Raw genomic sequence first — 17,636 nt, forward strand, 5'->3', positions numbered from 1 at the left:
TGAGTTGATACCCTCTTCCAATCTCCACAGACACAGGTTTCACCTTTTCTGCAACAGATGTTTATGCCACTACTTCATGCTATTTTTGAGGTGTTGCTCCTTCCAGCAGAAGAAAATGACCAGTCTGCTGCTTTAGAAAAACAAATGTTACGGAGGAGTTACTTTGCTTTTCTGCAGACAGTAACTGGCAGTGGAATGAGTGAAGTCATAGCTAATCAAGGTAAGTAGTTCAGTTTCTCAAAGGATAGTACTATGGTTATTCTCATTTAAGTTTTGTCTACTAAAATCATTAGCCTAGATCCTGTCAAGTACTATTAACTATGTGAAGGTAGAATGGACTAATGTAAATACAGTATTCAACTTACCTGTTGCACAAGAATTCGGGTTTGTGAAACCCAGCTATAATAGGCATATTCTTCCTATTGATCTTTTTAGCTTATATGTGATCGCTGTGTCTATAAGGAGAAGAATGGTGTATAATACACCCTCATGCATCATTGTATTTGATTGGTGAATCGTAGATTACGCAATATATAACAATGTATAGCAATGTTCGAACTGTTGGGCAAGACCACTCACAGCTGCCAGTATTTATCGTGGTGTTTATTTTCTGAAGGACATACCAGTAACTTCTGTAATTTTTTATTATTATCACCTGATCTTGTTATCTATGGTAGAAGGCATCATATGACTTATATATGTAGTTACTAGGTTTTCCTCACCCTTAGTGACCAAATGCAAATTAGTGCTTTTCATAGCAGAAATTTGAAGTCGAATGTCCAGTTGCTTTAAGTAATTCTCTTGGTTTGTATTCCATCGAAACGGCTAGGGACTTGAAAAGCTTTAAAGTGACTCACCTGATGCATCCAGGTCAGAGTTCCTTCCCCCCATCCTAAAATGATGGCAATACCTGTGGGAAAGGAAAGCGTGGCATTAAGTAGTGAGAGCTTTCTTGAAAGAGTCACTTTGGTAGTTGTAATGGGCCGAGAAATTTTTAAAGGAATCAAACAGAGATAAGTAAAGATGCAGCACAGAAATTTGAAGTGTGATAAAAATATCTTTCCATATATTGGAAGATAAGCGAACTACTTCGGTGCCACTGAGTTTTAATTAACTCTACCAGGTTTGGGTAGAGAGGGGAAAACTTGTATTTGTAAGCAGGTCAAAGCACACCCCTTACCTTTGTGTGTATTAAAGGCCAGAAAAGCAATTAAAATCTCCAAACTTAAATAATGAAAAATAAACAATTATAACCTAAATAAGAGTTGTCTTGCATCGTAGGGGAAACTTCCCAAAAATATTTGAGATTTGTGCAAAAAAGAGCTATTTTGAAGTTGAAGCATGTCTTCCAGGTCAGTATTTATACAAAATAGTGTCAGAGTACAGAAACACTTTGGCTGCAAGTTGAAATGATGAACTCATTTTAATGTGTTTAAGGTGCAGAGAATGTGGAGCGTGTGTTGTTCACTGTCATTCAAGGAGCAGTGGATTACCCAGATCCTATTGCACAGAAGACTTGTTTTATTATTCTTTCTAAGTTGGTGGAGCTTTGGGGTAAGACTGTCTTTCCATAATTTGTTTGCAGCTGCTACTAACCATGAAGCAATAATAGAACATGGAATGTTGTTTTTCTTTTCAGGAGGTAAAGATGGACCAGTAGGTTTTGCAGACTTTGTCTACAAGCACATTGTTCCTGCATGTTTCTTAGCACCTTTGAAGCAAACGTTTGACTTAGCAGATGCCCAGACAGTATTGGTGTGTATTACGGACATTTGGTTTTGCTTTCATTCTTGTGGGGCAGATTCAAGCTGAGAAACCTCCAGTGGCCATGTGGTATCAAAGATGGTTGTCTCACAAATAAAACCCCTTACATTTTTTTATTGAGGTACCTGAATGATTACTTATTGGATATAGTGGTGCTGTATTCTGTAGTTCACCTATACTCAAAATCAAGCTAGAGAATTGCAGATCTGAGTATTTAACGTTGGCCTATATTACTTATTACCTAATGTTCAGTGAAAGTGAACACACACAAGTGGCTGTTCTTTCATTCATTTTGGGTTCGGCTCTGACTATTTTTTCTGGTCAGAGCAGAACAAAAATTGGAAGGTTGAGGCTGTTATCATTGTGTGAGGGGAAAATGAGGGAATAATGGCATGAACTAGCCCTTGTTTTGGGCCTCGTTAGGTTCTTTGGCTTTAAATACTTAACCAGTAGACTAATTGAACAGTCTAACGTTATGTATTACATTGCAGGCTTTATCAGAATGTGCAGTGACATTAAAAACAATTCATCTCAAAAGGGTAAGCTTCATAATAGTTTGCAGAGAATAACTCTTGCAGGCTTCTTTCTAGTGCTTTTATCAATTTCTGAAAATTAGATACTTACTAGGATGAATTACTACTCTACTCTTATATAAAAATAATGACAATGCTGTGTAGGGATACAGGATCCAGTAGTTCTACCTCTTGATAAATTACTGCAAAATACTGACTCTCCATTAAGGAGAAAAATCTGCTCACTTACTGGTTGTTACTGTGTTTAATTGATCAGTTGCCATTCTTTCACTTCTCAGTGTAGTACTTAAACTGACACAAAAGAGCAATTAGAGATGTACTATAGAGTACTTCTGTGAAAACTAAAGGTATCTTTTGGTGTGTAGGAAACTAGATTGAATAACATATATGGAAAAAAAATTAATTTTGCATTATCTAATGGCCAAAACACTATAGCATATTTCCATTTTTAATGGGAAATGAAATAGTTTCTATGTTCGTGTTACTGTTTCCTGCTACACCCTTTAACTGGCTGGCTAACTTTTCTGTCAAATGCAAGTAAAAGTCACAACTACACAAAAATTGTAAGAATTTATAAACTGACAGAGAAGCAATTGTATTTTAATTGACAAGAGCGGCTGAGTTTGCTCCTTTTTCCCCAAAAGCAATGAAGAGAGAAATCTGTAGGAAGTCAAGCTTTGGTAAATGAAAAAACTTCCTATTACAAATACTGTTTCTTTTAACACTACCGATACAAATATGGGAAAATGATCTGAAATCTTTTCCCCTCACATGAACTGTTCTAGTTCTAGGGTAACTTATGTGTGAATTACTAGAGTTGACTCACTTTCCCCTGGTAGATGTATTGGGTTGTGTTTGTATACTGCCAGTGTACAGTAATCCCTCTTGTGATGAGGGGTATCTGATAAATGCAGATAAAGAAAACAAAAACTAATGTGTTAATCAAAACAGACCTGTTTGCTTCTCTCAAATGTTTGAAAGTTCCGTTTTATTACTGTGTAGTCCACCGCAAGTTACATGGTCAATGTTACAAGAAGAGAAACACTGTGTTCAGGGGTACTTGGCTACTAAATTTCACAATGGGAGTGATATGGTAAAGCAGTTGGCAGATATTAATTGCCAATTTTTTTTTTTTCTTTCATATGTCAGATAGTGAAATTAGGGCCGTCTTCTCATTTAACTGGCTTTTTACAGTTGACGTGTCACAAACTGACTGGCTGTATTGTAATACTTATTTCAGTGCAATTTTCTTTGCATTCTTCTGCTGTGTAACAAAAGATACCAAATTGCAGTAGAACCCTTAATGCCAAGGTTGAGAAATCTTTTTATTTGCCAACAGCTGAGAATAACATGAGAATCTGGTATTTGATATGCATAAATTCTCTGTAAAATAGTCATGTAGACCACCTGTTTTCAAACTCTTCTGTGCCATACAGTGTAGGGCTATGACTTCCCATTTGTATGAAAATATGCTTGAACAAATTATGTACTGCTTTTCTTTAGGGTCCTGAGTGCATTCAGTATCTTCAGCAAGAGTATTTGCCTTCTTTGCAAGTAGCTCCTGAGATAATTCAGGTAGGAATTCCTAAAAAAACATTTGGAAAACTCTTAACAATCATAAATGTTAAATGGGAGCAAAGTGAATATTGACAAAGTTAACCTCCTACCATCCCTCAGTAAAACTTATTCTGATATTGCATGTCAGAATAGGATTAATTTAGCATAAGGAGTACAGTTACTGCAAGAGTACCTTGCAAAAAAGAATCCAGTGCATGTGACTGTCTAAGCCATCTTCCTGCTTTAACTCAAATTTTAAAATTTAAAAGGTATCAGAATACTTAGAGTAGTAACTCAAAAGTAGCATGAAGAATGTTGAATGTATAGAAAGTGTGATGATAAAGGCTGTATTCAACACTACAGAAATTTAAGCCACAGCACTGGTTCTGTGGTCAAAAATGATATACAACAAGTGTGTGCTTATTTTGGAGTAGTGTAAGAGGGTTCTCGAAAGTGAAACTTTACACCTGACCATTGTCTCAACGTTAAGCATTCCTGGCCATATGGTAAGCATTTCCACAAAGAAATTGTTAGATGAACACTGACAACTTAATTGCAACTAGTTTGAATACTATAATAATTGGGTTTGCTGCATTAGGAGACAATTATACTCATTATAAGACTTAAGCTGTAGAACTTTTAAGTGGTGTTAAATATACGTAAGGAACAAGTATTATCTCTTGCTGGTGCCCCAATGTTTTCTGATCTAAGATTATAACTTTTTCAAGTGACAGAAATGTTCTGCTGGAGTCACTTAGTGTGTACATAATACTTACGCGTAAATGTTTGTCTGAAGTGTTCATTTAAAGCCACCAAAAGTTACTGGAAAAGTTAAAGGTTTGGAATCTCCTTGATTGCAGTCTTTGTAGATAGTTCTGTTTCTGTCTATTCAGCGAAATTGAATGGGATATCCTGTATTTGAAAATACAAATTTTTTTCACCCCAGAATGCAGTTGGCCTGTCATAGCCTATTACAAATTTTGATCCATAACATGCTCTTCTTTCGTTGCACATTAGGGAAAATACAAACTAATATCAATGGATTCACATACAAAGTATTCTGTATGCTCCTATCTCAGGTTGTCTTGTTGCTTCATTTAGTTATTTAATATTTCTTTATTCTCTCTTACAGGAATTCTGTCAAGCACTTCAGCAGCCTGATGCTAAAGTTTTTAAAAATTACTTAAAGGTAAAGATTTTTTTTTTCTTTAAATAGCTTTTAATTCCATTTGAACTTTGTCACACAATTCAGTCATGGTAGAGACCTGAAGTAAATTGAAATATTGAAATATTGAATTATTTAATAGTTTTTAGCTATAGAGAATCCCCAAGTAGTAAAAGCAGTTATTTAGAAAGAAGGAGCAAACAACAAACCTACACCTGTAGAACTGTCACTTATCCTCAGCACCTTGCCAGTTCCTCAATAGCTTGATATTCTTGTGGCTTATGCTTAATAGATGAAATAGCAAAAAAGTGATGCTATAATTGTAGAGAATGTGTCAGAATGCTTCATTTTTGATGGTGTGAGTATAATTGAATAGCACAAGTCATGTCCTTGAACTGAGTGTGTTAACCAGTAAGTTAAACAAGAAAATGAGCTCTGTCAAACTAATTATCTTACACCTCAACCGTTCCATGTCTTATGTCTTAAAATGTTCTTTTAATAAATTTTTAACAGGTATTCTTCCAGAGAGCGAAGCCCTAAGGAAAGTACTGGAATCTCGTGTACCTGTTTCCATAATCCAGAACTTTGGTTGTTAATTTATGAAAACGCTAACTCTTGTGCCATTCAAACTGGTTTTGTTTTTAAGAAATGTTGCTTTGTGCTCACATCAGTACATATTTTAGCCTTTCGCAAAAGAGAGAAATGCAAATCCCCCACCTGTGTCTCAAACATGAAGGTATGTGACAACATTGAAAGATTATCTGTATACCTACACAAACTTTTATTATGTATAGGATGATTTAAGCTTATGCTGTAACACGTACAGCAATTAAATGACACTTATTTTTGAAATTAAATGTAAAAATCCCTTCAGACCATAGCAATGGTTATTAAAATGTGTACATTTTTGATACCGAGTAAAATGTTTTCATAAGACATAAAATTCATTTGTTCATGTATGGTGACATGAAAATAAAACAATCGAAGTCATTCTTGTAGATAGTCATTTCATTGAAGTTGTCTTAATTATAAAATATATATATACCTCCTATAAAACAGATTGGTTTAATAAATGATTTCATTTAAAAGTAGCATCTGGTTCTATCTTTTTTATAAAAAAAAAAAATAAAACTTTATCCAGTGAAATGTTAAGTCTCTTCGAATCATTTTGGTTGAATCTTTAGAAGCTGCAGCATTCTTTAACCTTCTGGCTCTTACACTTGAGTAGAACCTGGCAATTTTTCTGATGTGTGGATAATAAATTGTATTGCAGTCTTGCATGTAGAAGATGCTGGCAGAAAGGAAGATTTGCATTTGCTGCAATATTTCAGTAGGGACAAAGGTCTATACAAAGATTTTAGTAGAGTGTTTAGCTGCTTCTGTCCCAAAATGTTATCAGTTGGTCAGTTTGTTTCTTTGTGTATTTTCTTAATTTATGACATTACAGTTTTTGTAGCTATTTTATAGGGGCAGGGGAAAGCTAGGAGTCATCCTATGCATGAGATTTAATACTTTGCTCAAGAATGGATGTCCATAGTAAAAAGCTGACTTACTTCTAGCATAATCAGATGAGCATTTTTCTGGACTGTGTGGTGCTAGGTTCTTCATCCCATTTAAATGGAAAATAAATGAGCAGGTGGATCAGAAACAGCAGCCAGGAGTGGAGTGTGGTGATGTTTTGAGGATACTCACTGCCATTGCCTCCCTTTTCACTGAGGGAAGAAAGTAGAGGGCGCTTAGCTTTACTACTCTTCAATAGGACAGTATCACTTCAATAAGATTTTTGTTCCTGATTTTTGCACATTTAATCAAAAGTTTCTTGTTACTTGATTTGTTTTATGACAGATTAAGTACTTGGGGTGCTTTTTATACTTCCTAGTCTCACAATCCCCTTTCCCTCCCTTTTCTGCCATACCAGTGCTAGAAGTCCCCTGGGTCCAATATCCATTTCGTTTTCTCCTGTAGCGCTAAGGAGCCTTCCATCTTTGACTTGGTGCTTTGCATATGCTGCTGCATTCTGGCACCTCCCAGCTGCCCCTCCCCAGCTCAAGGGGCTGCACCCCTGGCCGCTGCAGCTATTGCGGAGTGTTTGCTGTCAGTCTTCTCTGCATTTGGCTTGGTCTCCTTCCCCTGCAGCTATGGCAGCTTTGTCACACGGAGGGAAGAGCTCTTCTGTCTTTAGCAAAGTTTTTTTGGTTTTAAAAAATTACAGTGTCATTGTCATGGAGTCACCCTTAGTTTTCATACATGATTTAGACTTTTGCTTTCTGAAATAAGGGTAGTACTGCTGCTTGTAGTACTGCGTAAAAGCAGGAAAAAAGCCTACACTTATTAGTTCTGTTAGTATAATTGGCTGTGTCATTTGTCTTAACAGAGCATGATTTAGCTATTATCAAATTATACCCTCATGAGAAAAGTCTGTAAACTGACCACTGCCAAAAGAGGCTGCTCTCCTTCCTCATCCCCACCCATCCCCCTGTAGCTTCTCCTGTGCCAGATCTGGTGTTCATCTAACCCCGGAATGAGCTATTCGGGAAGCTGAAGCGGCAGAAACGCTTCCCCCTCAAAGCACGGCGCGTGCTACAGTGGTGTCAGGTGAGAACGGATATAAAGGAGAGTTCAGAGCATGGGAGCGAGCTGTGCGTCACAGCCATCGGCCTGGCTGTATTACAAACTTGGACCCTGACCTTCCATCCATGACTGAAAGAGTATCCTGTAGGAGAAATGGTTAGGTAGTCTGGATCTTCGGAGAAACTAATTTGGTTCAGCCTGAAGAATTCAAAAAGGATCATTTACTTTCCTATGCTTTGACCCTGTTGAATCAGAATAGTGTACTGCCAGGGATTATGCAAGGTGTGAGCTGTAAAACAGCATTTGTGGGTTGGTTTTTGTATCTTTAGATAAACATGTAAACACTGATTCTGGCTACTGGTGATTTTTTCTGCAATTTCCTTCAGTGGTGCAGAGGCCACAGGTCTGCAGCTGTTATATTGCAGTTGGGTTATGTGGTGGGCATGCAGTGCCTGGAAACTATCTTTGCAAAGAATCAAGGTTTAGAAAGGCAATTGATGAGTTTCTACATCTTTACTTTGAAGAGATGGATTCCTGCTTTGTGCTTTTTTTTTTTTTTTTAAATCTGGACTGGAAAAGAAGTGCATGTTACTTGTTATCTCTGAAGAGAAATCTGGTGATGCAACATGTATTCAGAGTGTGAACTAGACTCTCCAGGAAGTGTTTAGATGCTTTGAATGTATTACAAAAGCTACTTCTTGTGGGGTAGAAGAGGAGGAAAAAGATAGAACGCTGCACTGAGAGATTAGGTTGACATTCACATGCTTTCCTCCTTCAGACAATGGAAGATCTTCAGATTTAAAGGCTGCACCAAACACACCTACTTGCAGCTTTCCTGTATGACTTACCATTGCTGTGTACCTGCACTGGTCAAAATGCCCCTGTCGAGACTGAAATTGCATGAAACATCATCATAGTGGTAACTCCTCCTTTTGTGCACAACAGAATTTCCTCCTGTAAAGTGTGTTTAAGTAGGAAACACAGCTGTAAGTCTTTAATCAAAAATACAAGGCACCCTTTGCAGAGAGATAGTATCTTTTATTTACAAACTGATGTAATGTTTAACTTGCTTAGGAGTTTCTAGAGTTACTGTTCTCACCTGACTTGCTGGTAAAGTTAGCAGTTGTCCTTTTGGTAAGGTTGGTAAGATGCAATTTCTCACTCAAAACTTTTAAAAGTCAAATAATTCAGTTTTGGCAAATGTTTTTTCTTGACAAATTCCTACTGTGTTTGATTTCCACTCTCCCTTGTTCTTATCTTCGTTGCTAGGTTGCCCAGAGGGTCCCAAGAAAAAGATTAGAAGAAGATACTGTATTTTGCCTGTTTTAATGCTCTCAGCCCCAGTTGACTATGCTCAGTTTGACTTTTTTTCCCCAGCATCTTTTTCTTGTTTGAGTTCTGGCACTCACAGCTACACATGTGAGAAGACAGTATGCAACGTGCCAGCTTTAGCTGCAATTCCTACAGCATATTGTTAGGATGAAGAGATGTAATAGTATACAGCTACAGGCTTCTGAATTTGTGAACACGAACAAGAATCCAAATACAAGAGAGGTGAGGAATCACAAAAGTTTTACTAATACATTGAAAAGAAGTGGAAGGAAGCGAAGTAAAAATTTCTAGAGTGAAACTGTAATGACACTTTCCTTTTTGGTGTCTGTTTTTCCTATTCTTATATATATATATATTCAACATACTGTTTTCCTGTGATTCATACTGTGAAACATTTAAAGGCTGGAGGAGATCCTCCTTGCATAAGGCTCACTGATTATGTTAGAAATATACCCTAAAAAATGGACAATTTGAATCATACGAACCCATATGAATCGGATTCGTCAATTCAAGACCTGGGGAAAGCACAGGGGCTGGTAACTGCAGGGAGAGCGGTCTGTGGCCAGACCCAGGCGCAGGGCAACATTGGAGCCGAGATGTTCTAGGTCTTAAGTGAACAAAGTCCTGGGGAACCTGGTCTGAAGTCGGTGCTGACCCTGCTTTGAGCAGGTGGTTGGACCAGAGACCTCCCGAAGGTCCTGCCCAGCCTGAGAGAGAGGGATTTAAAATGGCCAGTTCCAAAACTTACTGAACTGACAGCTTGCTTTTATTCAGAAGTGGAAGCAAGTACACATTCAAGACACAAAGAAAAGTTCACTGGCACTTTCCTGATTTTGAGAGGGCTTTTGTTAAAATCCATATGAATGATCTGATGAATATTTCTGAAAAAGACAAAGCTGACTTTATGGGTATCCACCTGATGAAAAAAAAAAATGGCTTGCAAAGCTGGGTACAGAGGATAGGGTAGCAGAAATAAACCATGTACTTCTGAGGAGCATTGCAGCGTTTTGAAAGACATAAGGACAGAACACAAATGTGGCGGGTGACTATTCCCTCTATAATGCAGAAGCATTGTGAAATAAAGCTCAGATGCCAACAGTTGGGGAATGTGTTAAGCATTTATATCAACAGCATAAAATGCATCCAAGTCAATTTATCAGTTTCACTAAGCAGAATTTTGGAACAAGCTTAGTGCCCTGTAGCAAGTGAACCAGCAGAAGTTTGGACTTGCGATAAAGCTTAAGAGAGGTCAGATAGTAACAATAAACAAAGCCTGTAAGTAGAAGGTTGCTGCTATCTTTTATGTGTCCGTTCCTCAAGAGAATAGGCGATTCTAAGATTTGGGAAGATGGTAATTCCAAACAGGAAATGGAGAACATCAAAAAAAAGGATAGTCGGAGGGAGGGAATACTTTTGACTATTTTCCTAATGTAATTACATTTAAATTAACTTTATGCATAAAGTTATTGATATTTTTCCTTATACAAGCTACACAAACCATTTATTGGAACAGCAACATTACTGGACAGACAAAAAAAAAAAAGAAGAGATAAATCAGCAAGGAACTTTGCTTTAAGGCATTTAAGTAAAAATGAGAGCACAAATCGAGACCACAAATGAGAGCATGAATCTCAAAAAATCAAGAGCATGAATGTATGAAAAATACCAAGACTTTGTGAGGTTTAAAAAGGGTGAAACTGAGAGAAATTACATGGGTGGGGAAGCATTTCTCCTGGATTGTCACAACAACCCCATGCAGCGCTACAGGCTTGGGTGATGCTAAGCGGAGGGGCAGCAAAACTATTACCATGGACTTCCGGAGGGCAGACTTTGGCCTCTTCAGGACCCTGGTTGGGAAAGTCCCTTGGGAGGCAGTCCTGAAGGGCAAAGGGGTCCAGGAAGGCTGGGCCCTCTTCAAGAAGGAAGTCTTAAGGGCGCATGAGCGGGCTGTCCCCGTGTGTCATAAGACCAACCGGCGGGGAAATCGACCGGCCTGGCTGAATAGGGAGCTTTTGCGGGGACTCAGGGAAAAAAGGAGAGTCTACCACCTTTGGAAGAAGGGGCGGGCAACTCAGGAGGTGTACAGGGATCTTGTTAGGTCCTGCAGGGAGGAAATTAGAAAAGCAAAAGCCCAGCTAGAACTCAATCTGGCCAGTGCTGTAAAAGACAATAAAAAATGCTTTTATAAGTACATCAGCAATAAAAGGAGAGCCAAGGAGGATCTCCATTCTTTGCTGGATGTGGGGGGGGAACATTGTCACCGAGGACAAGGAAAAGGCTGAAGTACTTAACGCCTTCTTTGCCTCTGTGTTTAACAGCCAGACCGGTCATCCCCAGCGTCATCCCCAGGGTACTCAGGTCCCTGAGCTAGAGGATAGGGATGGGGACCAGAATGGAGCCCACATAGTCCAGGAGGAAGCAGTTAATGACCTGCTACGCCACCTGGACGCTCACAAGTCTATGGGGCCAGATGGGATCCACCTGAGAGTACTGAGGGAGCTGGCAGAGGAGCTCGCCAAGCCACTCTCCATCATCTATCAGCAGTCCTGGTTAACAGGGGAGGTCCCTGATGACTGGAGGCTTGCCAATGTGACGCCCATCTACAAGAAGGGCCGGAAGGAGGACCCGGGGAACTACAGGCCTGTCAGCCTGACCTCAGTGCCGGGGAAGATTATGGAGAGGTTCATCTTGAGTGAACTCCACAGGCAAGTGCAGGTCAACCAGGGGATCAGACCCAGCCAGCATGGGTTCACGAAAGGCAGGTCCTGCTTGACCAACCTGATCTCCTTCTATGACCTGGTGACCCGCCTGGTAGATGATGGAAAGGCTGTGGATGTCATCTACCTGGACTTTAGCAAAGCTTTTGACACCGTCTCGCATAATATCCTCCTCGGGAAGCTGGCAGCTCACGGCTTGGACAGGCATACTCTTCGCTGGGTTAAGAACTGGTTGGGTGGCCGAGCCCAGAGAGTTGTGGTAAATGGTGTTAAGTCCAGTTGGCAGCCGGTCACGAGCGGTGTTCCCCAGGGCTCTGTTTTAGGGCCAGTCTTGTTCAATATATTTATCAATGATCTGGATGAGGGGATCGAGTGTGCCCTCAGTAAGTTTGCAGATGACACCAAATTGGGTGGGAGTGTCGATCTGCTGGAGGGTAGGATGGCCCTGCAGAGGGACCTGGACAGGCTGGATCGATGGGCCGTGGCCAACTGTATGAGGTTCAACAAGGCCAAGTGCCGGGTCCTGCACTTCGGTCACAACAACCCCATGCAACGCTACAGGCTTGGGGAGGAGTGGCTGGAAAGCTGCCTGGCCCAAAAGGATCTGGGGGTGTTGGTAGATAGCCGGCTGAACATGAGCCAGCAGTGTGCCCAGGTGGCCAAGAAGGCCAACAGCATCCTGGCTTGTATCAGGAATGCTGTGGCCAGCAGGAGCAGGGAGGTGATTGTGCCCCTGTACTCGGCGCTGGTGAGGCCGCACCTCGAATACTGTGTCCAGTTTTGGGCCCCTCAATACAAGAAAGAAATTGAGGTGCTGGAGCATGTTCAGAGAAGGGCAACAAGGCTGGTGAAGGGTCTGGAGAACAAGTCTTATGAGGAGCGGCTGAGGGAACTGTGGTTGTTTAGCCTGGAGAAGAGGAGGCTGAGGGGAGACCTTATCGCTCTCTACAACTGCCTGAAAGGAGGTTGTAGTGAGGTGGGTGTTGGTCTCTTCTCCCAAGTAGCTAGCGATAGGACGAGAGGAAATGGGCTCAAGCTGCGCCAGGGGAGGTTTAGGCTGGAAATTAGGAAAAATTTCTTTACGGAAAGGGTGGTCAAGCATTGGAACAGGCTGCCCAGAGAGGTGGTGGAGTCACCATCCCTGGAAGTGTTCAAAAAACGGGTAGATGTGGCACTTTGGGACATGGTTCAGTGGACATGGTGGTGTTGGGTTGGACTGATGATCTCAGAGATCCTTTCCAACCTTAATGATTCCTAGTTTTTACTTTCATTAAAAAATAATCCAGCCACCAAGCCAGGAAACATGAAAATATTGCTCTCCCCTTAATTGGTTTAGCGGTGGAGTTGGTAGTGTTAGGTTAATGGTTGGACGGGATGATCTTAAAGGTCTTTTCCAACCTAAACGACTCTATGATTCTATGGATATCCCTTTGGAAGCAGTCGGCGAGGTGAGGTGAGGTGATGCTCGCCCAGGTGAGCGCAGCTCTGATGGTTGCCGGGCAGAGGGAAGGCCGGCAGCCCTGCCTCAGGCGGGGAGCGAAGAAACTCAACCACGGCTGAAGCGGTTACGCAGCAAAAAAATAAATCGCCGTGGAACCGCTCTCAGCTCGTTTTGAACATCACGCCAGCTAAAATACCCGGAGTGACCATTTTTAAGGCACATCCTACAAGCACGTTTCCACCTTCCCCAGTTTCTCCGTCCCCTCGCCTCAGGGGCCGCGGGAAGCGTCGACGCCCGCCGCCATCATCCCGGCCCCACAGGCCACCGCCGAGCGGGGAAGGGCTGGCGGGGGGCGGCCGGGAGGTAGCGGGCGCCGAGGCGGTGCTTCTGCCGCCCCGCCTCCCCAGCGCGGCTGCAGGAAGCCGGAAGCGGCCGGGGCGCTGGGCAGGCAGGGCGAGAGGCGGCTCGGTGCGTGGGGCCGGGGCCGGTGGGCAGGGCAGGGTGGGTGGATGGAGGCCGCGTCGAGCCGAGCTGAGGTGGGCGGCGGCGGCGGCGCGGAGGGAGCCGCTTCCCCTTAGGCAAGCGGCTCCCTCCGCGCCGCCGCCGCCGCCGCGGTGAGGTGGTTTCGGTTTCCCGGGGCGGTGGCGGGGCCTTCCCGGGAGCTACCGGCTCCCGAGGAAAGTCGTGGGCCTCGGCGGAGCCCACCTGAGGCAGCGGCGGGCCCGGCTGTGCAGGCCGCCCCGCGGAGCGTCCCCGCCCGCTGGGCCGGCCTGAGGCCTCGGCGGGCGTGCCTGGGGCTCGTCCCCTTGCCCCCGTCTCCCTGACGTTTTTATCCCCGTGAATGTCGCGCAGGTCGCAGTTGATGCTGTCAAAATTACTTTTGTAACTGGAAGGGAAAAAAAAAAAAAAAGCGCCAAGAGAAGCGTACGTTGTCCAGCGGTTCGTGTGACGCTTTCCTCAGGTAGTGGCATCGCCTTCGTGGTTGTAGAAGTTGTTAAACTTTTACCTCAGGAAGAATGCCCTGTTGTGGAGAGGAGCTCCAGTACTGTGCCCTCCGTACCCCACGTTTTTGAGTGGGGCTGGCTGGGTCGCTGAGGCGAGCCCCTGGCCCTCCATGGCTTTCCAGGAGCTGTCATCCCTGACAGAGGCCGAGTCCTCTTCCTCCATTAGACTGGAAACGCCGAGAGCAGTGGTGATGAGCAGGACTGGAGCCAGGCTCGCCATTTGTTTTGCAGGCCTTTGGGAGCGTGTGCTGCTTCGTACAGGTTCAAGCAGCAACCTTCTGTGGGCCAGGGCAGGGTATTTTGATAATTCAGGTACTAGCTGTTGGACTGGAAACTCCTGGAAGGAGGTTAGGTGAAGAAAGCAGGGGTAGGAAGCAGGAACTTCAGGGGGAGAAACTTCTTTTCTAGGTGTTAAGAGAGGGCATACAGGAAAGTATAAAACCTTCATATTTACCAGACCGTAACATTTATTCAGAACCTCAGTACCTTGCCTGTCGGCTTTGGTGGCATATAGGATCTTGCCTGTAGACAGAGCCTTCACTTCATCATCTGTCCCTACTTGCCTGGTGAACTTGTACGTTGCAGCTGTTAACAGGGGAAGTACCTGCTCTGTGTGCTTGTTCCGTGTGCCTGAGGTAACAGCAAACTTCTTCATATTAATTAGAAGCAGTCAGTACTCCTGCTTCAAAGCACTGGGAGTTAAAAAAAAAAAAAATCACATTAGCAATGCAGTCTTTTTCTATTACAATCCCCCCTGCTGACAAATAAAGAAGCAGAAAAATATTAAAAATATTAAAAAAAAAAAATAAAACCAACAAGCAGTCCCCAAACCCTTGAAATGCTAATGAGTCCTGGGGGACAATAAATCAAGCTGCTGGTAGGAGAGATACCTTTAGATATATGTGAGGAACTTCTGACTCATCTAGTATCAGACTTAATGACCATAAGTGAGATGTGAAGACATAGAAAGTTCAGCATTAAATCTAGTGACAGGGCCAATCGTACAGTTAGAGGTTTTGGGGTTTTTTTTGATATGAGACTCTTAGTGAATCGATTTAGGAAGATAATGGAAGATATGCAAAGAAAACTGAACATGCTGAGTTTAGCAATGATCAGTTCTGAATCAGTCTAAGGAAGGGTATTAAATCAAAGGAGGTCTAGCATGTTATATAAGTTATTGACTCAAGTTATTATAATTTGAAGATTAAAATTAAAGCTGAATAAGGCTTTCTGCCTTAAAAGTGAAGACCCTGCCAAAAGAGTGTAGACTTTGTTATTATTATAAAAATACTGTTGTGACAAAAAAAGTGTAATAGTGCAACACTGACTTCGGTTTGGCACTGGATATGTACCCTGGGATTAATACTGGCATAATTATGTCTGTAGTTTTACGAGTGAAAAAAACAGACCTTGAGAAACCATTAGTGACTTGCTGGTTTTTTATTTTTTTAAATCCATTGAATAATATTCAAGTTCATCTGTCGCAGACGTGTTCTTTTGTTTTGTTTTCACCCATTAGCCTTCATGCAAATTTAATTAGAAAGTAAGAAGGTAAAGGAAGAGAGCTGATCTCATGCATAAGCTACCTCATCTTTATCACTTTGGGCAACATAATAATTCAATCTCTGATAGGCTGCTAAAATTTTTAGTATTTAAATAGACATCGGTGAAGAAACTGCTTGCTTGAGCCTTCTGCGCACTTTCTGTCTGGTTAGAAAGGATTCGTTGTGTTTCTGCGTCTTGGTGTGAGTCTAATGAATGTTACTTTGAAATAAATTACAAGATACGTGTTTACTCGTCATAAGCCAGCTGACTTGTTACAAGCAGGGTTTTAGTTATGAGGAATTTTTTAATTCAGAGTTTTTACAAGTGGTTTACAGAGTGGGCTATGCATTATTTCCTTGCAGACCTCTTCCTTACCTTCTGTGTCTGCATCATAGATAGATAGCTCTTTGGCATCTACAGTAATTGCCAGCTGGGAGAAGTTATCTTATTCTACTATTGCAAATTGTCTTGTCAGAGTTAACTGAGAATTGTAGGGTTTGGGTTGTGGTGTTGGGTTTTTTGTTTGTTTGGATTTGAGATAAAACCTTTCTTCCCTTCTCTGGGAATTAAGAACTTTATCTAGATTTTACAAATGGTGTTGCTGCGTGACTCTGAATTTAGTTTAGAGTGACGTCAGGTCTTTGCATTGTGTCGTTGCGTTTTGTATGCTACATGTCATTGCCTGGGTGTTTTGGGACAGCTTTGCAAGAAACTCTGCATCTTACATGAGCAAGTAGCTAAATGAAAGCGTGAAATCTGCAGTCGCTACGCATAGAGAAACATGTTCAAAGTCCTGAGAAAATTTCCGTCTCTTTGCAGCGTGGTGCGGGTACGATCAGGAACAGTGCAAAGGCGGGTGCTTGAGCTGGCTGCTGGAGCGGGACGGGCGAACGGTGCTGCGGTGGCGGGCGGGCAGCTTCCTCCGCTCTCCTGCGGTGCACGCCGTGAGGCTTCTGGTGGTGTCATCTTGGGCACCAGGGAGCTCTCAGAAGGTGCCTACAACCTTCTCATAATAAACATGAACAGGAAATTCTGTCATGCTGCTTCTTCCAGTAGTTACAGGAAAGGCTTTTTTGTTTCTTTTGAGTATCAGTTAGCTGTTTCTTGTCAATTAACACAGGCAGAGGCAGGGTCCCCTGCCAGGCTGTGAGGAAAGGCTGCTGCTGTAGGACCTTCCTCTGGTCCAGTTGCCGTTTTGCTCTTAGTATTCTTTAGATCCAGGAAGCTACATCTTTGATCTTAGAGCCTTTCTCTAGATTTAATGGCGAAAATAAGTGCTTTACTTAAACCAAAAAGGTAAGGGTATTCACCTGCAGCTCCTGCTGTTTTGGCAAGGGGGGAAATCTGGCAGTTATAATGGGGTTTTTAATCGTTTTAATTTAATCAAACTTCTTTTTCTGTTTCTTCTGAATCTGTGAAGACCTGAGTGTCTAACAGTTTACGTTTCAGGAAGGGTGGGGAACCCAGACTGTCCCTTTAGAAATGATGTGACATAACAAATGTGAAATTTTAGAAATGAGAGAAATGTCCCTTGATTTCTTCCGGTAGTAATTGGTGGTTCTAGCAAGTAGCTGAAAATACTTGTGTTACTTGTGACTATCTAGCTGAATCAAAAATAGCTTTTTGTAAGTAGTTAGTCCAGTTCCTTTACAGTTGTACTGAAGTGCAGCTTCTAGCTCCAAAGTGATCTAAAAGATCTGTATACATATCTGCCAGCATCTCTAATGTCTGTTCTTTGGCATGTATACCAAATAACGGAATTTGATTACAGTTCTTGCTTATTTTCAGAAGACCTTGTGCACGTGTTTTTGACTCTTTCCTATAGTTTTTGTTACTGTATCATTTAAACACCTGTGTACAACAGAAAAGGGATTATAAAGCTTTCACTTTTCCAGTTGTTTTTTCAAACAAAGTTTGGGGAGTAAGGACCTCAAATGCAGAGAGGTGTTGTGTCTATGGCATTAGTTTTGATTGTTGAGCTTGGTTTTGTTTCTTTGTTTCACCTCT

The 17,636-nt window shown here is 42.0% G+C and overlaps 2 protein-coding genes and 1 long non-coding RNA gene across 5 annotated transcripts in view; 2 read left to right on the forward strand and 1 right to left on the reverse strand.

Annotated features, from left to right (window-relative positions):
• The window catches only part of XPOT (exportin for tRNA), a 29,221-nt gene extending 23,151 nt beyond the window's left edge, over positions 1 to 6,070 (forward strand). For both annotated transcript variants that reach the window (XM_075727780.1, XM_075727781.1), the window contains 7 exons: positions 31 to 220; positions 1,438 to 1,554; positions 1,640 to 1,755; positions 2,256 to 2,303; positions 3,801 to 3,872; positions 4,987 to 5,043; positions 5,533 to 6,070. In XM_075727780.1, the coding sequence (XP_075583895.1) occupies positions 31 to 220; positions 1,438 to 1,554; positions 1,640 to 1,755; positions 2,256 to 2,303; positions 3,801 to 3,872; positions 4,987 to 5,043; positions 5,533 to 5,559 (627 nt within the window). In that variant the 3' untranslated portion in view covers positions 5,560 to 6,070. The remainder of the gene's footprint in view (positions 1 to 30; positions 221 to 1,437; positions 1,555 to 1,639; positions 1,756 to 2,255; positions 2,304 to 3,800; positions 3,873 to 4,986; positions 5,044 to 5,532) is intronic.
• Positions 564 to 7,220, reverse strand: LOC142597166 (uncharacterized). 2 transcript variants are annotated; one of them, XR_012831992.1, is made up of 3 exons: positions 6,573 to 7,220; positions 4,631 to 4,766; positions 564 to 910 (listed from the first exon to the last, which is right to left on the reverse strand). It is a non-coding gene; the product is annotated as an uncharacterized LOC142597166 (long non-coding RNA). The 2 variants fall into 2 exon arrangements; XR_012831991.1 differs by lacking the exon at positions 564 to 910 and adding an exon at positions 3,854 to 3,882.
• A 6,766-nt stretch (positions 7,221 to 13,986) lies between these two features.
• Positions 13,987 to 17,636, forward strand: part of TBK1 (TANK binding kinase 1) — a 31,289-nt gene continuing 27,639 nt past the window's right edge. Inside the window, exon 1 of the mRNA XM_075717106.1 lies at positions 13,987 to 14,041. The gene's annotated coding sequence lies outside the window, so the exon portion shown is untranslated. The remainder of the gene's footprint in view (positions 14,042 to 17,636) is intronic.

Source organism: Pelecanus crispus, chromosome 1 (assembly GCF_030463565.1).
Source record: "Pelecanus crispus isolate bPelCri1 chromosome 1, bPelCri1.pri, whole genome shotgun sequence".
NCBI classification, from domain to species: Eukaryota; Metazoa; Chordata; class Aves; order Pelecaniformes; family Pelecanidae; genus Pelecanus; species Pelecanus crispus.